Source organism: Phoxinus phoxinus (genome assembly GCF_949152265.1).
Source record: "Phoxinus phoxinus genome assembly, chromosome: 18".
NCBI classification, from domain to species: domain Eukaryota; kingdom Metazoa; phylum Chordata; class Actinopteri; order Cypriniformes; family Leuciscidae; genus Phoxinus; species Phoxinus phoxinus.
Genome location: NC_136893.1, coordinates 17149503 through 17175473, shown reverse-complemented (window position 1 = coordinate 17175473; position 25971 = coordinate 17149503). Strand labels below are relative to the sequence as shown.

Sequence of the window (25971 nt, the reverse complement as noted above, 5' to 3'; positions counted from 1 at the left end):
AAGATTTTCAAGTAGGCTAATGTTTTATTTTGAATGAAAATCATCACCATTTTACTTTACAAATAGTTTGGAAAAGAATATCTACAACCGGTTCGTTTGTCTGAGGTATAGGCCTACATGATTTATAAAGTCCAAAGCAACTATTCAATTCAATTGAGTGCTTATTTTAATAGCGTAAATTGCTTCGTAAGGACAGGCCTACCATAGACATAATAAATATTTTATGACCTAATGGTTGTCTGTATGATTCAAGCACGTAAATTCACACTTGTGGTATTGCTTTTGTATCAACTTAGCAAATTTATATAAAAAAAACTTTGAGATATGAATGTATGTCATTTGTGTTGTAGCACAAACCGTGAATGTTTTCAAGACAGACCTTAATGAATCGAAAAACGTTTTTTTTTTTTTTTTAAACCCATGGTGGGCGAATGTGTTGGCCTACAAACTGACGTCATGACTGTAAAGCTCGACAATATGGATACAAATGGATATATCCTTGTATATGTTTTTGTTTAATAATTTGTTTTCTTAGTTGTTGTGAGTTATATATATTTGTACGAATTTTGTACACACTGGTATTTAAAAAATAAAAAATATATCGGCCCATATACATAATGGACGCTAGAGCGCGACAAAGTCAAAGTTTGTTTGGTTATAAAAGTTAATTCTTGAATTTTGTGTCAGCTGATTGTGGAACAACAGCGCTGCTGGCTCAACAATTCGGTTTGTTTGCTGATGCTGGAGCGGCAAAAGCTGAACTCAATCCAAAATGTCCATAGCAGCAGCCAGACCAGCGCTCTTCCTCTCCTCAACGCGTCTGCTGCAGCCATGGCCCGGACTAAAGTGCACGGTATACAAAGTAAGCCTCCGCTTAAATTGTCATCAGTCAACAAATGTCAAGCACGTGTATTTTATCATCTATTAAAATATAGAAACATATTCGCAAAGTCATGTGGGGGAAAGGTGGTGTCTTTATTCTCTGACAATGACATGTCTGCTTACATGCCACATAATTGATGTTGAAATATTTTAGACTTTACAGAAAATTTGACAAACAATGACAAAAAAGTTTATAATTAGTTATTTTATGACGGACCAGCTCAAATTAACAGTGTTTTTGTCTGAAGCATGATGCATTTTTCCTTTTTCTGTTATCAAATAATGTCAGCTGAAAAGCCCTGCAGTGTTCTGCCAGAGGGAGAAGTCCTCAAATACTGTAAGTTTTGGACCGAAGTCGTAATTTATGATAATACGCATTATATAATTAACGATAGCTAGGCCTGCAGCATGACTAATCTTTTCTTGCAACCCTTTACTGTCACCTCACTCCCTTTTCTTCTAAAATGACCTTAATTTAAGGGCTGTAATATACTTTGGGTTCCTTGTAGAGAGGTAATATTTATTGTAGAAGCTGATTTCAGATTTCATATTAATATTCAAGCACTTAGATGCAGCTCCACTGTACCTCCAATGTTCTGCTTCTGTCTTGTGCTTGTAAGTTGTAAGCTGATTTGTGTAAGCTAGCATAACCAAAGCAAAATGGATTTGACTAAAAAAAAAAAATGGATTTGACTCTCTCTGACTAACCACTTCTGTTTACTCCCTCTGATTCATCAACTAACCGTGACCAGACTATTGTGAGTAGCCTACTGGTTCTGCAAACTATATACAGTATGTGCTTGGATGTGTGGTAGATTAGTGATGTCTGGGCTTGACATTTAGATCATCAACAGGTATAATAAACACCCAGGTCACTGACGGGTATTTGATTACAGTTTTGCTAGAATATAAAATGACTGTGTTTTTGTGCATTAATCTCAATATGGCAATTTAATAGCTGTAACAGCTGAATATATAAATTAATTACAACCACATATTGAGCGTACTGTACTGTATGTAGGCTAATGGTAATATTTGTAGCAAAAATATGAAATCATCTTTATTATAATTATGGAAAAACATAAAAAATTATGTTTTACCTAGAACTACCGTTCAAGCTTGGGATTGGTAAGATTTATTTTATGTTTTTGAAAAAAAGTCTCTCATGCTCAATGTGTCTGCATTTATAATAAAAAAAAGACAGTAAAAACAATATTGTGAAATATTACCGTATTAGTTTAAAATAGCCGTTTTCTGTTTGAATATATTTTAAACATGTAATTTCCTGTGATGTTAAAGATGAATTTTCAGCATCATTACTTCAGTTTTAGAGTGTCACATGAATCTTCAAAAATCTTTCTAATATGATGATTTGCTGCTCAAGAAACATTTCTGATTATTATCAATGTTAGAAACAGTTGAGCTGCTTAATATTTTTGTGGAAACCATGATAAAAAAAATCCAGGATCTTTGATGAATAGAAAGTTCAAAAGAACAATTTATTTGAAAATAGAAATTGTTTGTAACATTATAAATATTTTTACTGTCGCTTATCAATTTAATGCATCTTTGCTGAATAAAAGTATAAATTTCTTTCAACGACAAAAAAAAAACTCTTACTGACCCCAAACCTTTAAAGTATTTAGTATTGTGTTAGAATTGAAAGCTGATGAACAAATGACAAGTAGTGGTAATATTTCCTGTACCTGAGGTTTGGCTTCATATTGTAAGCTTGACCTTTACCCTTGCTTCCACCCTTCTTTTGTCAATGGTCTGTTTTGCATCTTTACCCATCAGCCCCCACCTGCTAAATATGGAGGCAGACACACTGTGACTTTGATCCCTGGTGATGGTATCGGACCAGAACTGTTGAACCACGTCAGAGAGCTTTTCAGGTTTGAGTATAAAGCTCTCTATAAACAGACTTTACCGGCGAACACTAAAGAAGCCCTCTTATGTTTTTAGCATTCATCAATATTCCCAGATTCTGCTGTGTGCCTGTGGACTTTGAGGTTGTCAGTGTGAATTCGGCTGCTTCCTCTGAGGATGACATCAATAATGCTGTTACTGCAATCAAACGTAATGGAGTGGCACTTAAGGGTGAGCATGAGAATATGGTTCATTAACCTATTAGTCTATTAGTAACACATCAGTTATCGGCCAATTCTTGATATTTAATTGTTCATGCTCTAATTCCTTCTATTTTTACATTTTGTCACTAGATTACCTTACACGCACTTAAAGTACATATTTTAAAATACTATTTTAATTACTAACACTTTTAAATATTTGGCAAATCTGAAAATCAATATCAATTTTAAATCATGCCAAAATTCACATAGCATTTAAAATAATGATTATATTTTAAATTTTAGACAAAATGGTTGAGTTTTAAAATCGACCACTTAACTGTTTTCGGCCTTCCGATCTGTTTTCCGATGTCAGGTGAAGTCAGGTTCAAAATTCTTGTTTAATTTTTTTAAAAGTCAAAGGTTTTTACAGAAGGAATTTTGGATATCTCTCACTCCACAAATCAGAAAATACTGTCAACAGCCAAAAATAAATAAATAACATGATATATATATAATGAACAACCCCCTCTGTAAAAACCTTCAGACTATTGATAAGAATAAACCTGTAAAGTTTGGTGAATGTAAGTGCTACTGAAGTGGAGATTTATTTATTTATTTATTTTTATTTTTTTATTTTATTTAGAGAAACAGGGACAGCGTACAATAAACATTAACCTCAAAGGGAGAGATGCATTGTACCGGGTTTTAGCTCAAGAGCTAATTTTCACCTGTAGTCCCTGGGCTTATTTCTGGCTCAATGTAGGAGGAAAAATCATTTTGAGAAAATGGCCTTTAAAGATATATACTGTAATTGAAATCTACAGACACAAATAGATAAAGTGCTCTAAAAGATACAGTTAAAAGTGTATTTTGGATGTTTTCTGTCCACTAGTGTGAAAAAACACTTTGAAAAGCCAAAATGCCCAAAATCTCAAAATTGACAGATGCATGAATAAACAGTTTTTGCCTAGTGACTCCCCTTAACATAAAAATAATGGACTTTATCATCATAATTAAATAGTGGTGCTCGTATTCCTACTGTATTAAAGGTAATACTCTTTTACAGGTAACATAGAGACTAATCACAACCTTCCTCCATCTTATAAATCCAGGAACAATTTGCTTCGGTAAGATTCTTGTCTTTACTTGATTATCTGTGATAAGCCCAGAGGGTGAGTTTATATAAACTGTTTGAACTCTCCCACAGTACATCTTTGGACCTGTATGCTAACGTGATGCACTGTCAGTCTCTTCCCGGAGTCCCGAGTATGGGGTTATTATTGTTGCAATATTCCAAATAAATAGATTAATATTCACAAATAAATGTAAAGAGATTCACAAAAATGTATCGAATGCACAAATGAATAGATTAAGATCCACAAATAAATGTAAAGAGTTTCACAAAAAATTATAAAATTCACAAATAAATAAAATGAGATTTGCAAATAAATAAAACATTTACAAATGTTTTCTTATTTTCAAACACAACTCTGCCTGGCATTTATTTGTGAATCGGTTCCTGTGCATTTGTAAATCGCTGCACACATTTGTGAATCGGTTCCTGTGCATTTGTGAATCGCTGCACACATTTGTGAATCGGTTCCTGTGCATTTGTGAATCCCCTCACGCATTTGTGGATTTTGAAACACTTCTAGCGCAGACGTGCAGAGAAATCCACAAATAGGTGGACTCCACCCACCGCCTACTCAAGCCAATCAGATAACGGCCACATCGAGCTGGCCAATCGTAGCACGTTATCGCTTCAACCAATCACGTTAGGCTTTACGCTCGGGGCGGGAAGTGGGAACTGACTGATTCTTGCATCAATGAAAGCAGCACTGGAGCGCAGTAGTGGCGCTGAACTGTGTGTGCTAAAAACACTCTGTTTTCAAAAGATTGTTGGAGTTTAAGCCCTCTTTATATTTCCATCAGGATACACTCAGGGAATTATGATAATCAGAGATCCCGAGCATCATGAACAGTCTCTACACCGGCAAGAGGCGCGACAAAAGCAAATAGGCACTGTCTGTTCACTGCTGCCGCTGCAGTTTAAATCATGTAAAACTAGCATGTTTGAAATGTTAACACACATTCCCTATGTGACGTCTGCTTAGCTTTATATGCATAATCGTGCTCTTAACGGCTCTGATCGTAGCCTGCTTATTGACTAGTGCTGGTTAAATCATATCGTGATAGTGTACTGGACGCGGGGCAGTCATTGATAGTAAACGGATGCCCGCACTTCTGATGTAGCGGCTACTTCACGCAATTAGGACAAATGTTTTTGCACATTCGCTTTGCCCAGTGTAGATTGCCTCGCACAGGGTAGACACGATGCATGACACTATACGATTTTGCCTTTTAAAGCACAATCGCAGTGACAAATAGCAATAGGATATAAATAAATGTAATGTAGAATACCAAATATAAGCCCAAATGTATAAATACAAAAACATTTGTCCTAATTGCGTGAAGTAGCCGCTACATCCAGGGGCGTGTCTAGAGGGGGGGCACGGGGTGGCACCGGCCCCCCCTGGAATATGATTGGCCCCCCCTGGTGCCCCCCCTCCAATCTCATTGGGGTAGATTTGCTGTCAACCAACCTGAAAATGCCCACCGCACCATTGGACCAGAGCGCTGTCAATCACTGTTTGATTTGAGACTAGCGCGAACGCGAAGAAGAAGTGATCACAGTTGTGCGTTTTTAAATCAGGAGGAAAGAGACACCACCGCACCATTGTCAATCACTGCTTGATTTGAGACTACCGCGAACGCGAAGAAGAAGTGATCACAGTTGCGCGTTTTTAAATCAGGAGGAAAGAGACACCACCGCACCATTGTCAATCACTGTTTGATTTGAGACTAGCGCGAACGCGAAGAAGAAGTGATCACAGTTGCGCGTTTTTAAATCAGGAGGAAAGAGACACCACCGCACCATTGTCAATCACTGCTTGATTTGAGACTCGCGCGAAGAGGAAGCACAGTTGCGCGTTTTTAAAACAGCAGGAAAGTATGTAACACACTAAAGTTACACACTAAATATATTTTGAAATATCGAAGCTACAAGCCCAGTGTGAATTCCCGCACGACGCTGCAGTTAACAGTCATAAAGTGCGAGATAAGATTTAAATAGCTAAACTAAACAGCTATTTTAGATATAGGCCTAGAAGTTTTAAACAAACAATAGAAACAATCAGTATGCAAAGTATCCAAAGCTCAGCTTTGGGAAAGGAAATATAGCTACAGCAGGTCAGCACTGTGCCCAGGATGAGACCTGGATAACATTTTACAATGTATTTCTATTTAACACCGATATACTGTATGTGTTTTCCCGCTAATTACAGTGGATATAAGTGCAATTAAATAACACAATCACCTATTAAACATATTTCCATTATTATTGTATAAATATAGGCTAGGCTATATTTGTGTACCTCGAATGTGTATAAGTATTGGAATAACAAAGACGGAATGGAATTGGAAAGCTGTAGTTATCCAATGTTTTTGCCTTAAAACACCTTGAAATACACATGTGTAGATCAAGAAAGACAAAAATTCCTCGGGGGAGCATGCCCCCGAACCCCCCTAGTAAGATTACTTTTCAGACCTCAGTAGGCTATTTAGAAAACTCTGCATACGACCCTAGGTGAAGACCATTTGTGCAAAAATATTTCAGTACCCGCTCCCTCATTAACTTTGGGCTCAGTCACTGTTATAAATATGAAGGGAGGGGTCCCTGGCTCCAAAAAGTTTGACAACCCCTAATCCATGCAAAAAAGAAAAATGTAATACCATCTATATTTTGGTGATCGTGCTTAATATTTTCTAAACCAGTATTTATTTTCAGTTGAATTTTCTGATTGGCCCCCCCTGACTGGTTCTTGGTCCCCCCTGTGCCCCCCCATTAAAAATATCCTGGAATCGCCCCTGGCTACATCAGAAGTGCGGGCATCCGTTTACTATCAATGAATGCCCCGCGTCCAGTACACTATCACGAAATATGATTTAAGTAACCAGCACTAGTCAATAAGCAGGCTACGATCAGAGCCGTTAAGAGCACGATTATGCATATAAAGCTAAGCAGACGTCACATAGGGAATGTGTGTTAACATTTCAAACATGCTAGTTTTACATGATTTAAACTGCAGCGGCAGCAGTGAACAGACAGTGCCTATTTGCTTTTGACGCGCTGTGTCGCGCCTCTTGCCGGTGTAGAGACTGTTCATGATGCTCGGGATCTCTGATTATCATAATTCCCTGAGTGTATCCTGATGGAAATATAAAGAGGGCTTAAACTCCAACAATCTTTTGAAAACAGAGTGTTTTTGCCACACACAGTTCAGCGCTACTACTGCGCTCCAGTGCTGCTTTCATTGATGCAAGAATCAGTCAGTTCCCACTTCCCGCCCCGAGCGTAAAGCCTAACGTGATTGGTTGAAGCGATAACGTGCTACGATTGGCCAGCTCGATGTGGCCGTTATCTGATTGGCTTGAGTAGGCGGTGGGTGGAGTCCACCTATTTGTGGATTTCTCTGCACGTCTGCGCTAGAAGTGTTTCAAAATCCACAAATGCGTGAGGGGATTCACAAATGCACAGGAACCGATTCACAAATGTGTGCAGCGATTCACAAATGCACAGGAACCGATTCACAAATGTGTGCAGCGATTTACAAATGCACAGGAACCGATTCACAAATAAATGCCAGGCAGAGTTGTGTTTGAAAATAAGAAAACATTTGTAAATGTTTTATTTATTTGCAAATCTCATTTTATTTATTTGTGAATTTTATAATTTTTTGTGAAACTCTTTACATTTATTTGTGGATCTTAATCTATTCATTTGTGCATTCGATACATTTTTGTGAATCTCTTTACATTTATTTGTGAATATTAATCTATTTATTTGGAATATTGCAACAATAATAACCCCATACCCGAGCCACCACAAAGACATTGATGTCATCATCATCAGGGAGAATACTGAAGGAGAGTACAGCAGCTTGGAGCATGAGGTCCGTGTGTTTGGGTCTCTTGCAGTTTGAGGACACGCATTCCTCAAGTTTAAATCTTCTCTCTTTCAGAATGTTTCCGGGGTGGTGGAGAGTCTAAAGATCATAACGCGTGTGAATTCATTGCGGATCGCTGAGTATGCCTTTAACTTGGCCAGGGAGAAAGGTCGCCGCAAGGTCACAGCAGTACACAAAGCTAATATCATGTGAGAGTCTGTCCTTACTTACAAATGATTCATCAGGCAAAATACTGCTTCAGAACATTTGCATATATGTTATTGTTCAAAAGTTTGGGGTCAGTCAGATTTATATATATATATATATATATATATAAAAGAAATTAATACTTTTTCAGCAAGCATTAAACTGATCTAATGTGACAGGAAGGTTTTTATAATGTATTTATTTATTAAATACAAAATATTTCTATCTCAAATAAATGCTGTTCTCTTAATTTTCTGTTCATCAAAGAATCCTGAAATAATTTGTTTTCCACAAAAATAGCAAGCAGCACAACAGTTTTCAACACAGATAATAAGAACTGTTTCTTGAGCAGTAAATCCGCATATAAGAATGATTTCTGAAGGATCATGTGACACTGAAGACTGGAGTAATGATGCTGAGAATTCAGCTTTACAACATAGGAATAAATTACATTTTAAAATATATTGAAATACATTTTCATAATATTTAGCTTTATTTTTGATCAAACAAATTCAGCTTTGATGAGCATAAGAGACTTCTTTCAAAGACATTTTACCAAGCCCAAACTTTTGAATGGTAGAAGCTTGTTCAAATATTGATTTTATATGGTACAAGTTTGAATGAGTTTGGGATTGTTTTTCGTTTGCTTTATAGGAAGCTTGGTGACGGCCTTTTCCTGCAGTGCTGTAAAGAGGTGGCAGCTGGATATCCTGATATCACGTTTGATGACATGATTGTGGATAATTCCACCATGCAGGTATTTAAAAGGGGAACTACATAAGTGGACGATGTTTTATTACATTATTCTATGTTATAACTATTCTTTGCATAATTTTTGACAATTTATTTATCTAGTTATTTATTTTAAGTTCATTTGTATAGGGACAGTATATAACAGTTTTAATTGAAAGACTAAATAAGAGGCATTGTACATAGAGATTATAGCAAAAGCTAATTTGTTCACGCTACTGTTCAAAAGTACTAATGATAAAAACATTAAAAATAAGAAAAGTTTCTTGAACATCAAATCAGTATATCAGTATATTAGTATTAGTATATTAGTACAGTATATATAGTTATTTCTGAAGGATCATTTGACACCGAAGACTGGAGTAATGACACTGAAAATTCAGCTTTGCATCACATAAATAAATTACACTTTTATTGTAATATTTCATAATATCTGTGTTTTTACGGTGTTTTTGATCAAATAAATTAATACTTGGTGAGCACAAGAAAAAAAAAAACATAAAACTTACTGACCCCAAACCTTTGAACGGTAGAGTATCCATAGAAAGGTTTTAAAAAAACAGACCCATAAAAAGCTACTCTATATGACATAAGTATATGTTTATATATCTTTTTTTTGTTGGTACAGCTGGTCTCTAAGCCCCAGCAGTTTGATGTGATGGTGATGCCAAATCTCTATGGAAATGTGGTGAGCAATGTGTGTGCTGGACTTGTTGGAGGCCCAGGTCTGGTACCAGGAGTCAACTACGGCAAGGACTATGCTATTTTTGAGAGCGTAAGAATGAACAGAGCAGGTACTGGATATGTCCGCTGTCGGAGTGACAAGAGGATATATGAGATATTCTTTGTTTTTTCAGGCCACAAGGAACACTGGGAAAAGCATTGCTAACAAGAATATTGCAAACCCCACGGCCACACTGCTGGCCGGCTGCGTGATGCTGGACCACTTAAAGTGAGTGTGTATGAATATTCATGTTATTATTTTCACTGGACGTTTTACCAATATTCCAGTTATTAGATTGTCAATTCATTCATGCATTATGATATACACCATAATTATATCAAGAGAACTTTGCTGCAGGATTAGAACTGTGCATCACGTTCATATCTGGGCTGTCTTTTCCCTTTCCCAGGCTTCACGCATATGCCAGGATGATTCGAAAGGCAGTTTTGAAAACTTTGTCTGAAACTCAGGTATGATACATGCTAAATCTCATTGTCAAACAGCTTATGAATGCATGCCATTCAACTTTGCCTATGATAAGCCAAACTCTGTTAATGTTACTCTTGTTTACTCAAACACGTCTGCCGTATTACATCTCTAGATCTTGTATGGTCATTTGTTTCCTTGTAGTTGCAGACGGCTGATTTGGGAGGTCAGTGTACTACATCTGAAGTGGTCCACTCCATTATGCAGGAGATCCAGAGAGGAGGACCACGCACATCAGGACAGATCTGAACTTCATTTCAGCAGGTTCTAGAGACCACACAAACAATCCAAATACAGAATCTGTATGTTTAACAGTATAATGTTACTTATCTGTTATGATCAGGTTAAGTTAAAGCCTTTATCTGAACTGGCATGGACAGGTTCTGTATGAATTTATGGATATTTATTGCCTGTTGTTAACTGATTAACTCATCAATACATTTCATACATTGTACATCAAACTTTTGTTCATGCCTCGAAAGACATTTCATGAAGTTCAGTGAAGTAAAAAAGATAAGATGACTTGGTTTAATGGACAAACTTTTTCCAGTAGGTGGCACTGAAACGCTTTACTTCAGCTTCATTCAATTTGGATGCTTTCTGACATTAATTCATGAAAATCCTAAAACGTTTGACTTTGTTTTTAGTGCAGAAAATGAAAACATTTATTACATGCAATGTTTACTTTCAGTGCAGGTGTGCAGTAATAGGTGACAAATAAATTAAATGATACATTTGAATATGACATTTAAGTGTTTTCAATGCTGGTCATTCATTAGATATTTTGCGTCATGAATCCTGTAGGAATGTTGAGTGTATTTGGAAACAAAGTAAATCTATCATCAGTAAAATGTACATAAAAGTCAAGAGCTTGAGATATTTCTAAGAAATTTCTCTGTACGAGAGTGTTGGCAGTCGTTGCGGTTTGATTATGATTAATACTAGCCATTCTTTTGAGGTTGATTTTTATGTATTTATTTGGTTCATCCAACTGTTCAAGTATTTTCCCGTTTTTATGAATGATGCAGAGAAAGGGAAATCACTCTATTGCTGGCTGAATTAGTGAGGTGTGACAAGCGGCAACACTTGTTTTTGACCTGCAGGAGTTCAACTAATTGTATGGAGGAGAAACAAAAACGTCAGATGAGAAAAAGATCCATCAAAGGGGAGAAAGTCTTCAAAGGAACTAATGTCACCCTGTGGTTATTAAATCAATGCAAGTGCACTCTCTTGATGAGGGAGCAATTGAGTGGAAAAAACACATTTTGCCATTGCCAGTGAGAGGGCGATGAAAAGGAAAGAGATGGAATTTCAAAAAGGGAATGAAAAGGAAGAGAAACTGAGAAACAAAGACCTTAGCAGGGTTATATTGATCACATTTTTCTGCTGATCACATGTACATTCTCTCACATGATTTGAATTATTGGCAAAAATATATATATATATTACACATTTGGCCATCTTTGCTCACAGCAGGAGGGAGAGGGTCACGGGTGGGCTGTTACGAGCGCTTTGCCAGTAATATACTATGAAGTACTGAAGTGAACTAGAATGAGAAAAACAGCTTCAGCATCTCAGGTCCAGCAATGCAGAGAAAAACAGCTCGTGAATCAGACTGAAAAGGGCCAAAAGTAATTTTGCTGCCTGTAACTGTGCTTTCAAAAACAAGACACATTCCAACTGAAGAGGACTCTCCAAAACCAAGGGTGTAGTTTTGGTCTGAACATTGGAGTGTGAACAGTTTTAGCGGTTTAGTTAAAAAGGGTATTTTGTGGTGTCTATATCATCCACACGTGCAAAGTTGGTTAATAACATAATTGAAATAAAGTAATGGTTAACAATTACTTGTTTAAATAGGCTATATGATGTATTTACATTAAAGCATCTGGAACTTTATCAGTTTGACAGAATTTTCTATTTGAAAGTGCCATGGGAAGTCAAACTTTATTCAACATTCTTATTTTGAAGTAGTTTATTTCCTACTCCTTGACGGTTCATGCAGCCTCTATGATGTCATTTCTTGGAATATCTGAAGGCCAGTTCTTTCCTAATATCAGTTATAATTAGAACAGAACACATTTCGCACATGGAGAAAACTAATTGTTTGGCCAATAATTCAAGAAGCTCTTGATAGCTCTAACTTGTACTTGTACTTGCACTTATGAAAATGTACCATAGTTCTTGTAATAGTTTAACTGTAACATGTTACAATAAGGCAAGCTGTAATTACAGGTAAGTCCATTGATGGCTCCTTATTTGGCCAATGTTGATATTATTGTTGATCTATTTGTTATGAAAAATAGCAGCCAGCACATTTAGAAACTAGCTAATACTTTCCCCAACATTATCCACTAGCGTTCCCCTAACGTTATATTGTAACATTATCCTCTTGCTTTCCCCTAACGTTGTCCTCTTGCGTAGCGTTCCCCTAACGTTGTCCTCTAGTGTAGCGTTCCCCTAACGTTGTTCTCTAGTGTAGCGTTCCCCTAACGTTGTCCTCTAGCGTAGCATTCCCCTAACGTTGTCCTCTAGCGTAGCGTTCCCCTAACGTTGTCCTCTTGCGTAGCGTTCCCCTAACGTTGTCCTCTTGCGTAGCGTTCCCCTAACGTTGTCCTCTAGCGTAGCGTTCCCCTAACGTTGTCCTCTAGCGTAGCGTTCCCCTAATGTTGTTCTCTAGCGTAGCGTTCCCCTAACGTTGTCCTCTAGCGTAGCGTTCCCCTAACGTTGTCCTCTAGCGTAGCGTTCCCCTAACGTTGTCCTCTAGCGTAGCGTTCCCCTAACGTTGTCCTCTAGCGTAGCGTTCCCCTAACGTTGTCCTCTAGCGTAGCGTTCCCCTAACGTTGTCCTCTTGCGTAGCGTTCCCCTAACGTTGTCCTCTTGCGTAGCGTTCCCCTAACGTTGTCCTCTAGCGTAGCGTTCCCCTAACGTTGTCCTCTAGCGTAGCGTTCCCCTAACGTTGTCCTCTAGCGTAGCGTTCCCCTAACGGTGTCCTCTAGCGTAGCGTTCCCCTAACGTTGTCCTCTAGCGTAGCGTTCCCCTAACGGTGTCCTCTAGCGTAGCGTTCCCCTAACGTTGTCCTCTAGCGTAGCGTTCCCCTAACGTTGTCCTCTAGCGTAGCGTTCCCCTAACGTTGTCCTCTTGCGTAGCATTCCCCTAACGTTGTCCTCTTGCGTAGCGTTCCCCTAACGTTGTCCTCTTGCGTAGCGTTCCCCTAACGTTGTCCTCTAGCGTAGCGTTCCCCTAACGTTGTCCTCTAGCGTAGCGTTCCCCTAACGTTGTCCTCTAGCGTAGCGTTCCCCTAACGGTGTCCTCTAGCGTAGCGTTCCCCTAACGTTGTCCTCTAGCGTAGCGTTCCCCTAATGGTGTCCTCTAGCGTAGCGTTCCCCTAACGGTGTCCTCTAGCGTAGCGTTCCCCTAACGTTGTCCTCTTGCGTAGCGTTCCCCTAACGTTGTCCTCTTGCGTAGCGTTCCCCTAATGTTGTTCTCTAGCATAGTGTTCCCCTAACGTTGTCCTCTAGCGTAGCGTTCCCCTAACGGTGTCCTCTAGCGTAGCGTTCCCCTAACGTTGTCCTCTAGCGTAGCGTTCCCCTAACGTTGTTCTCTAGCGTAGCGTTCCCCTAACGGTGTCCTCTAGCGTAGCGTTCCCCTAACGTTGTCCTCTAGCGTAGCGTTCCCCTAACGTTGTCCTCTTGCGTAGCGTTCCCCTAACGTTGTTCTCTAGCATAGCGTTCCCCTAACGTTGTCCTCTAGCGTAGCGTTCCCCTAACGTTGTCCTCTAGCGTAGCGTTCCCCTAACGTTGTCCTCTAGCGTAGCGTTCCCCTAACGTTGTCCTCTAGCGTAGCGTTCCCCTAACGTTGTCCTCTTGCGTAGCATTCCCCTAACGTTGTTCTCTAGCATAGTGTTCCCCTAACGTTGTCCTCTAGCATAGTGTTCCCCTAACGTTGTCCTCTAGCGTAGCGTTCCCCTAACCTCTTTAGTCTGATATCATTACTCCACTGTACGTCAGTAAATCACCCAGTAAGCGGTATGGAAGATGTATGGACGCTTATAATAAGTATTTGTCACAAACAGATGAAGAGAGCAGATTCAAGGATACAGGTTCTTTATTGAAACGTGCATGCACAAGGAATGAACCAATGAAAAAGCCAACAGTATCAGAGAAAGTCACCACTTAGGTTTGTATTGAAAGTCTCTTTGTCCTTTGCAGGTATGGATGAATGAAGATTGTCAGTGCGAGGAGGAGGACGATGACTAAGGCAGGTAAGCAGTAAGGTAAATCCATACATACGGTAGAAAGTGACGGGACCAGACAATATGAGAGTGTAGATGGCGTGCTTAAATGTGGTGCTGCTGATGAGGGTGATTGATGACAGGTGGTGATTGAGTGTGTGCAGGTGGGAGCCAGGAGGGATGCTGGAAAATGTAGTGCTGCGGTGTCGGCCTGGTGACTGGGGATCGTGACCGTATTATACAAACCATATTATGTTTTTATTTATTGTTTAATTATTTAGCACATCACCTATCACATTGAAGATTAAATAAGATTAACTTTGTCCATTAATATGTAAGATTTACTATACTTCTCGATTATCATCATGTTCTCTTCAATAAGGGTGTCAAATCTATCCGAAATCATATTCACTTTCACATCTTTATTAATTATAAGTAATTATACTACGAATGTTGAATGCTTGAATCTGATAGGTTGACGAACGTTCTAAGGTGTGCAATTATTTTCAAGGAAACGCACAGCCAAAGTAGTTCCAGCAGGTCTTGACTTTCAGTTATTTCAAAAGGCCTTTACAGCCGACAACAGCAAAATAACCAAAACCCAAGCAAATAAATATAGTAAACAATAGGATAAAAACAACTAATTCAAATGAACTGGCCAATGGCCTACTTCGGTATATAGCTTCACCGCCAATCTTGCGTCAGGCATACAAGACTCTGGGAGTTACAACACCGCAGTGTGTGCAATATCTCATTCGCTCCTCTCAGGGAACTGATGTAACTTAAGAGTAAACAGAGACGTTCTCTTTTCATTCGGTCTCTCGACATTGCTTAGCTATGCTATGGGGATCGCGTTCAATCCCGCTGTGTTGTAACCCAACATAGAGAAGAGTACACAAGCCAGACTCGATAGATTCGAGCCCGTTGACCATTTCACATCCACTAGTGCACCTATGGGAAAAGATAGTAGAGACTTTATGATTTCACCCTTACAAATAATCAGATAGAGTAAAAAGTATGCGTATTTGGCGTGCTGTCCAAGTGGACGGCTCCGAGCTTGGAATTTGGTGCGAACCCAGAGTAACCCTGTATCCCTGGTCAGGAAAGTAATCAGGCGATATTGAGGAGACGGGGTGGTGGAGGGATGCAGAAAACTGTCGAGGAACATAGGTGAGTCGGCTATATATATAGGCCTCCTCTAATAAATAAGTAATAAGACACCATTATTTGAGGATAGATGATATACTGTAAGGAGGTTAGCCTTGTTAACACCGGTATTTTTGTTTTCTGCCTTGCCCTTTTGCTTGTTTTCTCTTTTTACCGCCCTTCCTTACCCTTATTTACATAGATTTAGCTACTTAATGTCATCAAAAATTGAAGATATTTTGGCCTAAATGCTGCCAAAATGCAGGGCAGTTGAAAGCCCAGTGGAGCCAGTCATCATTGCTCACGTAACTGCTCTGATTTCTGCTTTTTCTTTTTACACTCCATCTGTCCTTCCACCTTCTCTCCCTCCGCATCCTCTCGGTCTGTCCATCACGCTGCTCAGAGCGGGTTCTCGTAGGCTGCAGTAATTAGTGTAGACACCCGCTGCCCTCCTCGAGACCTGCAGTCATCCCAGATCAGCTTCAGCGGCAGTGCGCAATAGATCCACCCGTGATGGAAACAACAGCAGGAGGTGCTCAGTTCCTCAGCAGGAACTTACAAGGGCCACTGCTTATTTCCATGGTAACATTAGGGGGTGAGTGCGAGCGTTCCAATCTCACCGCAAGGCCTGTTTCACACTGCACGAATAAGCAAGTGTGTAAGTGAAGCAGCAGCATGCTCTCACTAACTGACAGTGTTGCTGCTGCTGCACTTTCTGGGTTATTGCATTGAGTATTTTGGCAACACTTTACAATAAGGTCTCGTTTATTAACATGGCTAACAATGAGGAATACAGTTGTTACAGTATTTATTCATATTTGTTAACATTAATTAATACAAATACAGCTGATCATTGTTCATGTGAGTTCACAGTGCATTAACTAATGTAAACAAATACTATAATATGTACTAGTAAATGTTAGCTGAGATTAATACATGCTGTAGACTTATTGTTCATTCTCTCATGTTAACTAATGAAACCTTATTGTAGTGTTTCCAGTATTTCTTTTAATTAATTAAATTAAATGTTATCAGGAATGATCCATTGCGAATTATTACTTAATGGTCTTGAAATCTAATTTACATCACAGGGGGTCACATTTTCATCTAAATGTTAATTAATCTACCCTGAATTAAATCCAAACCAAAAACTCTAGGCCAGATAAAGCTTAAACCATCTAGATTCTCAACCATGGGCACACTTCCATATGATGGCTTAAAATGAGACAAAATAAACTTTGACATAAACCAAACCAGCTCAAATTCAAGATGTAAACATATTTCTTAATTAACTTTTTCTGCCAATGTTTATTTAAGAAGCAGGGACCTGGGGGGAAAAAATCATTGAAATTAATAAAATATTAAGAAGTGCGAGGAGGAGGACGATGACTAAGGCAGGTAAGCAGCAAGGTAAATCCATACATACGGTAGAAAGTGACGGAAGATGGAAGATTCCATTAAGATGGAAATGTCTATAATGAATCAAATGTTTTAACATATTTTATCAGGTAACTGAGTTAAAAAAAAAAAAATTTAACTCCCATTATCACGAATGGTTGGAAAAGTCGTGTAAATTCATTGTTCATAAATATTATAAATGCTTTACAGCACAACATTTTAGAATTCTGGAATTATGAAATTTTATTTTTTTAACATTAATGACATTATTTTATTTAATTATTTTAATATAGCTTCTGTGAATAAAAAAAGGGTTAAAGGCACCTTTGACATTACAACAGAAGTATTAAAAATATCTTAACCTTCAAATATTCCCTTGGAGTCAAACAGGTTGAGAACCACTGGATTCAGACAGCGTTACTGAATAGAAAACTTCAGTTTGGAACTTGGATCAAGCCCTGAAAATCTATTTTTTACTCAGTCCGTTTAAGGCACGTCATCAAAATCATACAAGTAATAGAATTTCAACTGCAGTGTGGGACTAAAACCATGTACACTCTTAAAAAATACAGGTTTTTTTGTAGCAATGCCACAGAATGTTGAGACATTTTGGTCCCCCACAATTAAGTTATTAAAAGAAGTTAAAGAACCATTTTTGTCTTAGTGTGAAGAACATTTTAATAATCTATAGAACCTTTTTCCACTATAAAGAATCTTTTTGTGCAATGCAAAGATTAAAGGCTCTTCACGGAGTCCTGATCACCCTGTTGGGGTTTATTCTGAGATAGTATCACTTATTACATGGTTACTTGCCACATAAGTAAATAAATTAGACACAAACTATTGATCTGAGTCAAAATATTTTATTAGCTCTTTAAAGGCAAAGCTTCCACGGAGAGAGCAGTTTCTAGCGCGGCAAATTCAAACTAGACGGACATTTAAGTGATACGGTACAGTCATACCACATATTACACACAGCATTTCACCCCATAAATAATTATGGGGATAAAATATATTGATCTGAGATTAAACTGTTTTCAAATCTTACCTGTTTGTATCTTATAATCCAACAGTGTATAAAACAGTCACAAAATGGCAGCACCTGCGTTTGTATGAAACAAGAGAGAGCCCAGCTAACAAAAAAACGTCCCCTGAACGTCCACCGCGAACGTCCCCTGGACGTCTTCGTGTAGGGTTCTTTAAACGTTCTCAGGACGTCGCGAGGGACGTCCTCAAGCGAACGTTATAAACAGGACCAAAGTAGACGTTCGCAACGTCCGGGGGACGTCCCCTGTTTGCTGGGTGAGTCGATGATACTAGATGACATAATTAATTAACTGTACACAAAATATTGATTCGACTGAGTTTTAATATTTTATTAGCTCACCAAATGCAAAACTTCCACGAAGGAAGAACGTTCCTAGCAAGTGTATAGCGCAGCTGACTTCAGTAGCCTGGCTGAGCCTGTTTTCAGCGGTTGGTATCGGGGAATAACATACCGCTGGATGGTGTGATAGGCCAATCAGAATCAAGTATTCCACAGACCCGTGTAATAAATGCCAATGAAGAACCTCTATGTTTAAGAGCGTAGTGCATTAAGTATCTTCCATTCATCGGGATTCCTCTCTTTATAATTCCTCTGTTACGCGGGCAGTGAGGAATCAGTTAATATTATGAGCCTGTCAATTCCGCATGCAGTGAGAAACAGGCCTTACTGTGAGATCTGCTCTGTAAGAACATTGCATAGGCCGTGCGCATTCATTTTAGCATCTTATGTTGTCCGGTTCCTCAGTGCCAAACAGCTGCTGTTTTTCCAATACCCCTACCCCTCCTTCCACGGCTTCCTGCCTTTCCCACTCTCTCTAAGAATGTCTGCCACCATCTGTCTGTTTTTCCACACCGTTCCTCTGTCCCCTTCATCAGCCTCACCAGGTGCACTGCTCTTATAATCCTACGGCTGGAAACCGATTTGGACCCCGCTGAACCTGCAGAGGTGTGATCTGTGACTCAATCACTCATGCGCTCATCCACAGATGACCGCATCCTCCTGACAGCGCTTCTGTGGAGCATTCATTTCATTTAACTTTACGTTTTGATGCAGAGTTTAATCGTTCTTTAAGATCCCGCCTATTATTTCAAATGAGGGAACCTCAAATGTGCGTGTGAGTGTTTAGTGTAATGAAAGATGTTGTGGATCATTAGTTGGGTCAGATATCAGGGGCTAGTTTCATACTGGCAGCTGTGTGCTGACACCTGTCGAACCACATCTCTGCAGGGCAGCATAACGGAGAGAGAAACAATGAGAGAACAGACAGGATACATCAGAAGTGCTCATTAAATTGGAGAGAGAAATTAGCTTTAGAAGAAAGCCAGTCCTGCATGACGACCCTGGAATCTGTGTTCATCTCTAAACAAGTTTGGCAGAAACCTGACTGTTATGTCACTGTGAATGCTGTGCTCACTAGGTGCATGTACTGTATGTGGGCTATGCATGTGTTTAGAGTTACCAGGGTGTCTTAGGTAAACAGGGTGCATTGGCTTTATCTGCCATTATTATGTCAATCTGCGGTACTTTGATGTCATACACCGATCGGTCTGCGCAGCGCCGCTTCAAGTCGAACACACCTATAGACTTTATGAGTCATTCGATTCATTCACTCAACGCATTCGTTCAAACGCATTGATTCATTCGGGAGCTAAACAAGTGCGTTGCTGAATTCGGAACCACATACTAGAATATAACTCTACGATAAATTCAGTGGCTGCCTTTCTAAGCTATTTATTTTATTATTTACTCAACTGATTTGTTGAGCGAAACAAGTGTCTTCCTTTATGAGCGATCGTTTTATCCTTTCCTCAACCGATTAGTTCAAAATCACAAAATTTTTCAGCAATCCCACAGTGCAAATGTACAATGTTTGATTTGTGGTTTTAGGAACTATTTTCCGAAGTCTCTAAAATGTAAGTTACACAAAATGAACTTATTGTCTATTGAACTTTTGTATGAAAGTATACACATACAAACCGTTAAAACTTACAGTCTTACTTTATGCTTCCTTTTTCGTTTCTCACTGGTAAACAGGAAAGTCATTTACATCCTATTATTACAATATCTGCTCCCTTCATCTCTCTCCTCACCATATGACATTTCCTCACATTGATTCATCTTCTGTCTCTAATATTCGTCTCTACTCATCTGTTGTACATTTTCTCTTTTTCTCTCTTCCATTCTGCACATTCCCTGAGAGTCACGCACAGGCGTTTTCTCGTTCTCTCAGACCATCTCTTGACCTCAAAGGACCTGCTTTACCCCGCGCAGCCTCTCCATTCATGCGGCCGCAGACAGGATATCGACTGCTCCAGTCGCCTGTCTCAATCTGTATTTGCCACCAAAAGCCGTGAGACACACTGCCCAAACAAAACCAGAGAGAGAGAGAGTAATAAACAAGGCTTTCATTATTTGCTGAAAACTTGCTTATTTAATGTCTCAATGGTTAAAGAAGAAGCAATGATCAATATATACGTAGCACACTTGTTTTTTGAAGCTTCAGGGAATGGTTGGGTTCAAAGGAATTAAATGTTATTGAATCACACATAGAACAAACAAATCCATCCGTCCACACCTCTCCTCTCGTCCTCCTTATTTTTTTCCTTTTATCCCTTTCTGTTTTACCACAACATGCTATTTTGACTTCCTGGTATAATAATAATAATAAAGTGATCATTGGACAGATTGCATATAATTGGATGTGTCTTTCTTGGTTTGTATTGTGCTTAAGCATTCTTTGCTGGGAAATATTAAAAAGGGACTGTGAGAGTTTACATCTATCCATCCATCTATCTACGGTTGCCTGTTTTTCCTACTCTTTCTAAGAATGTATTACGCCCCGAGTCTAGGGAAAACTAAAACACTAAGGAGGCATAATAAATAATTGTTGGGTTGTGGAAAAGGAATCCCAGCACGCATCACTCCGGTCGATAATCAAAAACGAATGCACGAAATTGAAGAAAAGTAATATATTTATTAAAGTATAACAAGTGAAATAAAGAGCAAATCTTCAGGGTGTCCAAAAGGCCAAAATAACAAACAAAACAACTATAGAAAGAAAAGGAAGGGACAATACATAACCTGATCCAATAACAAAGAAAAAATACATTTATCTTACCTAACTCCCTGCCCAAAAAACAGAGATCAAACAATTTCAAAATAAACAAGGCAGGACACCCCTACCGCTCCACACTGTTGTCATGGTTAAGACATATAGAGAACGGTTAGAGGTTTTCACAAAATGCCCGTTCACTTAAACTAACAGAAGAAAGAAATCACTAAAACAAAATTTGATCATCGGCCGGAGGAGGGATTCCGGAGCTCTCAACCCACGTGCGACCGAACCAAGAATGAGCTCCTCGATGAGTGTCAGCAGAGTTGTTTTAAAGACCCCGCCCCGACTGGGCGACCAATGGTGGCTCACAACCCATGATCGGAATGATTGGAGTCACCTGTTTGAAATTAGAGAAAACAAGAAAAGAAAGAAAGAAACAGAGCAAATAGGAAACAAACTAACACAGGTCGTAACACCCTCACACACAAGAATCTACATAATAGCATACAATAGATTTACTCTGAATCAAACGACCGTGATAGCGCATCAGCCAACACGTTATCCTTGCCTTTCTTAAAACGAATTTCCAGGTTAAAATCCTGGACAAAGAGAGACCAGCGCATAATTCGTTGATTAGAATTTTTCATGCGGGACAAAAAAACTAATGGGTTGTGGTCTGTATATACAACCACCGGAAGAGAACTAGAGCCAATGTACACCTCAAAGTGTTGTAAAGCCATTAAAAAGGCTAACGCCTCCTTCTCAATGGTACTGTAGTTTAACTGATGTTTCAGGAATTTCTTTGAAAAATACCCAACAGGATGCTCAATCCCATTTTCATCATCCTGCAGAAGGACAGCACCACCACCGGTACCACTTGCGTCAACATCCAACTGAAAAGCACATGAATAGTTTGGAGCCGTTAATACAGGAGCACTACTCAAAAGGGTTTTAACAGAATCGAATGACCGCTGGCATTCATCAGTCCACTCAAAAGTTTGTGACACACGAAGCATATTTGTTAGCGGCAACACAACATCGGAGAAATTTTTGCAAAAGCCCCGATAATATCCAGACATTCCTAAGAATCTCCTGAGGTCACGTTTCGTACGAGGCACTGCAAATTCTGCAATAGCTTGCACTTTCAAAGCAACAGGTCGAACCTGCCCTTGTCCCACCTGTTTCCCTAGGTAGGTAATTGTTGCTTTGCCAAACTCACACTTAGCCAAGTTAAGAGTGAGAGATGCATCCAATAAACGACTAAAAACAGTACTCAAGGTTGTCATGTGTTCATCCCATGTATTCGAATAAACAACAATATCATCGAGGTAAGCTTTGCAGTTTGAAACACCGCCCAGCACTATACTCATCAGGCGCTGGAACGTAGCCGGAGCGTTTCGCAGTCCGAACGCCATCACCCTATAATTCAAGAAATCATCCGGGGTAACGAAAGCAGATATTTCAGCCGCGCGCTCCGTCAAGGGAACTTGCCAGTACCCCTTAAGCATATCGAGTTTCGTGACGAAGCGCGCAGATCCTACTTTATCAATGCAATCCTCCATGAGCGGGAGAGGAAACGAATCTGGCTTTGTCACGGCATTTACTCTTCTATAATCCGTGCAGAACCGTTGTGTTCCGTCCGATTTCGGGACCAATAAACAGGGTGAGCTCCAGGCGCTGAAACTCGGAACTGCGAAGCCATTCACAGCTAGATATTTTACCTCAGCCTCCATAACTTTACGTTTCACAGGATTCACTTTATAAGCACGCTGCTTAATCGGTGAATGATCACCTACGTCAATATCATGCTTTAGTACTTGAGTACGGGTAGGAACGTCTGAAAACAACCTCAATGATGAATTTATCAACTTTACTATATCAATGCACTGATGGTCAGTTAAATGCGCCAAGTGAGTGTTAAGATCCTCCAAAATCTGGGAATTATTCAATCTGCCCCCCAACACCAGGGTACTCTGCAGATTCAGCCCATCTTCATCAGCATCAATGTCAGAAGCAACCACGATCGAAGCTACTGGAGTGATAACAGAGCTTTTTAACTCCATATCTTCCCCACGACTCACATACAGCTTCAGCATGTTTACATGACACACACGAGTTTTCCTTTGACGATCAGGAGTCCGAACAACATAATTCGTTTCATTTAGCTTCTTATCGATGACATATGGACCAGAGAATTTAGCCTGTAATGCAGCACCCTGTATTGGCAATAAAACCAAGACCTTGTCCCCCTCAGAGAACGAACGCGAAACAGCATTCTTGTCAAACCGCTTTTTCATTTTCATCTGGGTACTTTCCAGTGTGGTCTGAGCCAATTTACAAGCATTATGCAAACGCTCTCTAAAAGAACTGACATATTCTAGTAGATTACAATCCGCTTTTTTCTCAGTCAGCCAGTTTTCTCTCAACATTTTTAGTGGGCCCCTTACAGTGTGTCCAAAAACCAATTCTGCTGGGCTAAACCCTAGTGACTCCTGAACACTCTCACGGACAGCAAACATAAGAAAAGGCAACCCCTCATCCCAGTCTTTCCCTGACTCAACACAATATTTACCCAGCATGGACTTCAAAGTTTGGTGGAACCTCTCGAGAGCACCTTGAGACTCTGGATGATAAGCACTAGATGTAATGTGCTTAATTTTCAGTTGGGACAGTACCTGTTTAAATAGTCGTGACATAAAATTAGTTCCCTGATCCGTTTGGATCACCTGTGGAAAGCCGAAGGTAGAGAAGAACATAATTAGGGCTTTCACCACAGCCTTCGCTTTTAATGAACGCAACGGTACTGCCTCCGGATAGCGAGTTGTCGCGCACATGAGCGTAAGCAGATAAATATGTCCCGACTTTGTTCGCGGTAACGGTCCAACACAATCCAACATGACTCGAGCGAACGGCTCTCCCATCACAGGGATAGGTTTAAGTGGTGCAGGATGTATAATCTGGTTAGGTTTTCCTACGACCTGACACACATGGCACGAGCGGCAATACTGCGCCACGTCAGATTTAATGCCAGGCCAGAAAAAACAGCGCAAAATGCGATGATATGTTTTAGTAATGCCCAGATGTCCTGCTACATTATCATGGGCCACACTCAGAACTTGTTTTCGAAAACACTTAGGCACAACCAGTTGAAAAACAGTATCCCAACCTAAACCATCAGACCCTGCTGGAGTCCACTTTCTCTTTAACACCTCGTTGTCCCAAAAGTAACCTATCGATTCATTTTCAATCTCGTTTAAAGTAAACGCTGCATTCCTGCAACGCAATAGAGATGTGTCTTTTTTCTGTTCGGCAGAAATCACGTCTTTATTAATGGGCAACGACATATCAACTGATTCTAGTTCAGCACCAGTCGCGGACAGCGACACCGGATCAGACAGCTCAGACTGTACCATGCGAATTTCACCTTTAGCTTGGTCCTCAACTGCCAAAAAGGTATCCGAAATATCAATCGAATCACCAAACTTGCGCGCTTGAGCCCGCGTAACTACACATGCAGCAAACACTGAAGGAAACTCTGATGCCAACTCACCGGAAGTAACAGAATCATACACTGGGTTTCCAATGACTTCGGGAAATGGGAGCACTTTCCCTCCCGCGAGATCGTTACCTAGAATTAAAGCCACGCCATTCACAGGTAACTTGTGTCGCACCGCCAGTTTTACGCAGCCTGTTACTAACCCGGATCGAATGTACACGTTATGTAACGGTACTTTCAACACACCCAACTCAATTCCTTGAATGAGAACATCAGATCCACAATAACTTTTCTCAGAAAATGGCAACATACTAGCCAACACAAACGACTGATTTGCCCCTGTATCCCGCAACATGGTTACAGGAACCAAGTCTCGCTCAGACCCATTAAGAGAAATCATCCCCTGACACACAAAAGGATCATACGCGGCATCAATATTTGAACTAAATGGACTGCCAATTTTCTTAACAAAACCAACACTTTTAGCTGACTTCCCTTTACTTTTATTTTTCAGTGAGGGACAATTCGCAATCAAATGACCCAGTCCGTGGCAGTAAAAACATTCACGGGCTTCAATTGGTGTTACTGGCTTAGGTAACCCTACTTTCGAGATTCTAGCAGTTTTCTCTGAGGACGGAGAATAGAATTCGCGACGTACCCCAAACGCATTTTTATGGGTGAGAGTAAACTCATCTGCACAGACCGCAGCCTCGGCAAGAGTCAAAACTCTCTTTTCGTTCAAATAGACAACAATTCTGTCTGGCAATGCATCTTTAAAATCTTCAATCAAAATCAATTCACGGAGATTTTCAAAAGTAACGACTTTGCTGGAGTGGCACCATCTATCAAAAAGCACAGTCTTCTCCCGTGCGTATTCCACATAAGTCTGAGAGGCATTTTTAACGTGTGCACGAAACTTCTGCCTATACGCCTCCGGCACCAACTCATATGCCCTTAGCACCGCACTTTTCAGTTTATCATAATCCAAACTGTCACTCACAGACAAGGTGGAACAAACTTCTTGGGCTTTTCCGGTTAATTTACACTGGATCAAAAGAGACCACACCTCTCTCGGCCAGCGTAACGCAGCAGCTATACGCTCAAATGCGCCAAAATATGAATCCACCTCACTATCTCTAAATGCAGGCACTAGGGTTAGATGACGACTAACATCAAAATCAGCAGAATAACCAGGAGCCGCAGACAAAGGCACAGAGGGTAAATGAAAGTCAACACTAGTAGAGGGTACATCAAAATGAGCTGAACTGGAACGACGATCATCAGCCTGCGTTTCTAGTTCGCACTGCCTAAAACGTAACAGTTGAGTAGTGTGTTCCTGACGCTTTATCTCGAGATCTAATTGCTTTAACTGAATAGCTAGTTTTAAATCCTCCGAGCTTACACCACTAAGTGAGCGCAACACGGGATCTGAACTCGCACCAACAACATCATCAGTTCCCTCAACATTAG

General features: G+C 39.8%; 1 protein-coding gene across 4 annotated transcripts; it reads left to right on the top strand.

Annotated features, from left to right (window-relative positions):
* The first annotated feature begins 258 nt into the window (after window positions 1-258).
* On the top strand, window positions 259-20549 carry LOC306985952 (isocitrate dehydrogenase [NAD] subunit gamma, mitochondrial-like). 4 transcript variants are annotated; one of them, XR_013794895.1, is made up of 15 exons: window positions 446-862; window positions 1172-1219; window positions 2680-2777; window positions 2867-2982; window positions 4021-4081; window positions 4162-4221; window positions 7894-7966; window positions 8036-8169; window positions 8822-8924; window positions 9546-9692; window positions 9775-9869; window positions 10051-10111; window positions 10272-10391; window positions 14336-14388; window positions 20161-20549. XR_013794895.1 is itself a non-coding variant. In XM_079588769.1 (14 exons), exons 2-14 carry the CDS (start codon window positions 773-775, stop codon window positions 10374-10376), a joined length of 1191 nt encoding a protein of 396 aa, XP_079444895.1. In that variant the 5' UTR covers window positions 259-273; window positions 688-772; the 3' UTR covers window positions 10377-11179. The 4 variants fall into 4 exon arrangements, 2 of the variants coding, with proteins under 2 accessions (XP_079444895.1, XP_079444896.1); XR_013794896.1 differs by having other exon boundaries at window positions 20151-20549; XM_079588769.1 differs by lacking the exons at window positions 14336-14388; window positions 20161-20549 and adding an exon at window positions 259-273 and having other exon boundaries at window positions 688-862; window positions 10272-11179.
* Window positions 20550-25971: the final 5422 nt, after the last annotated feature.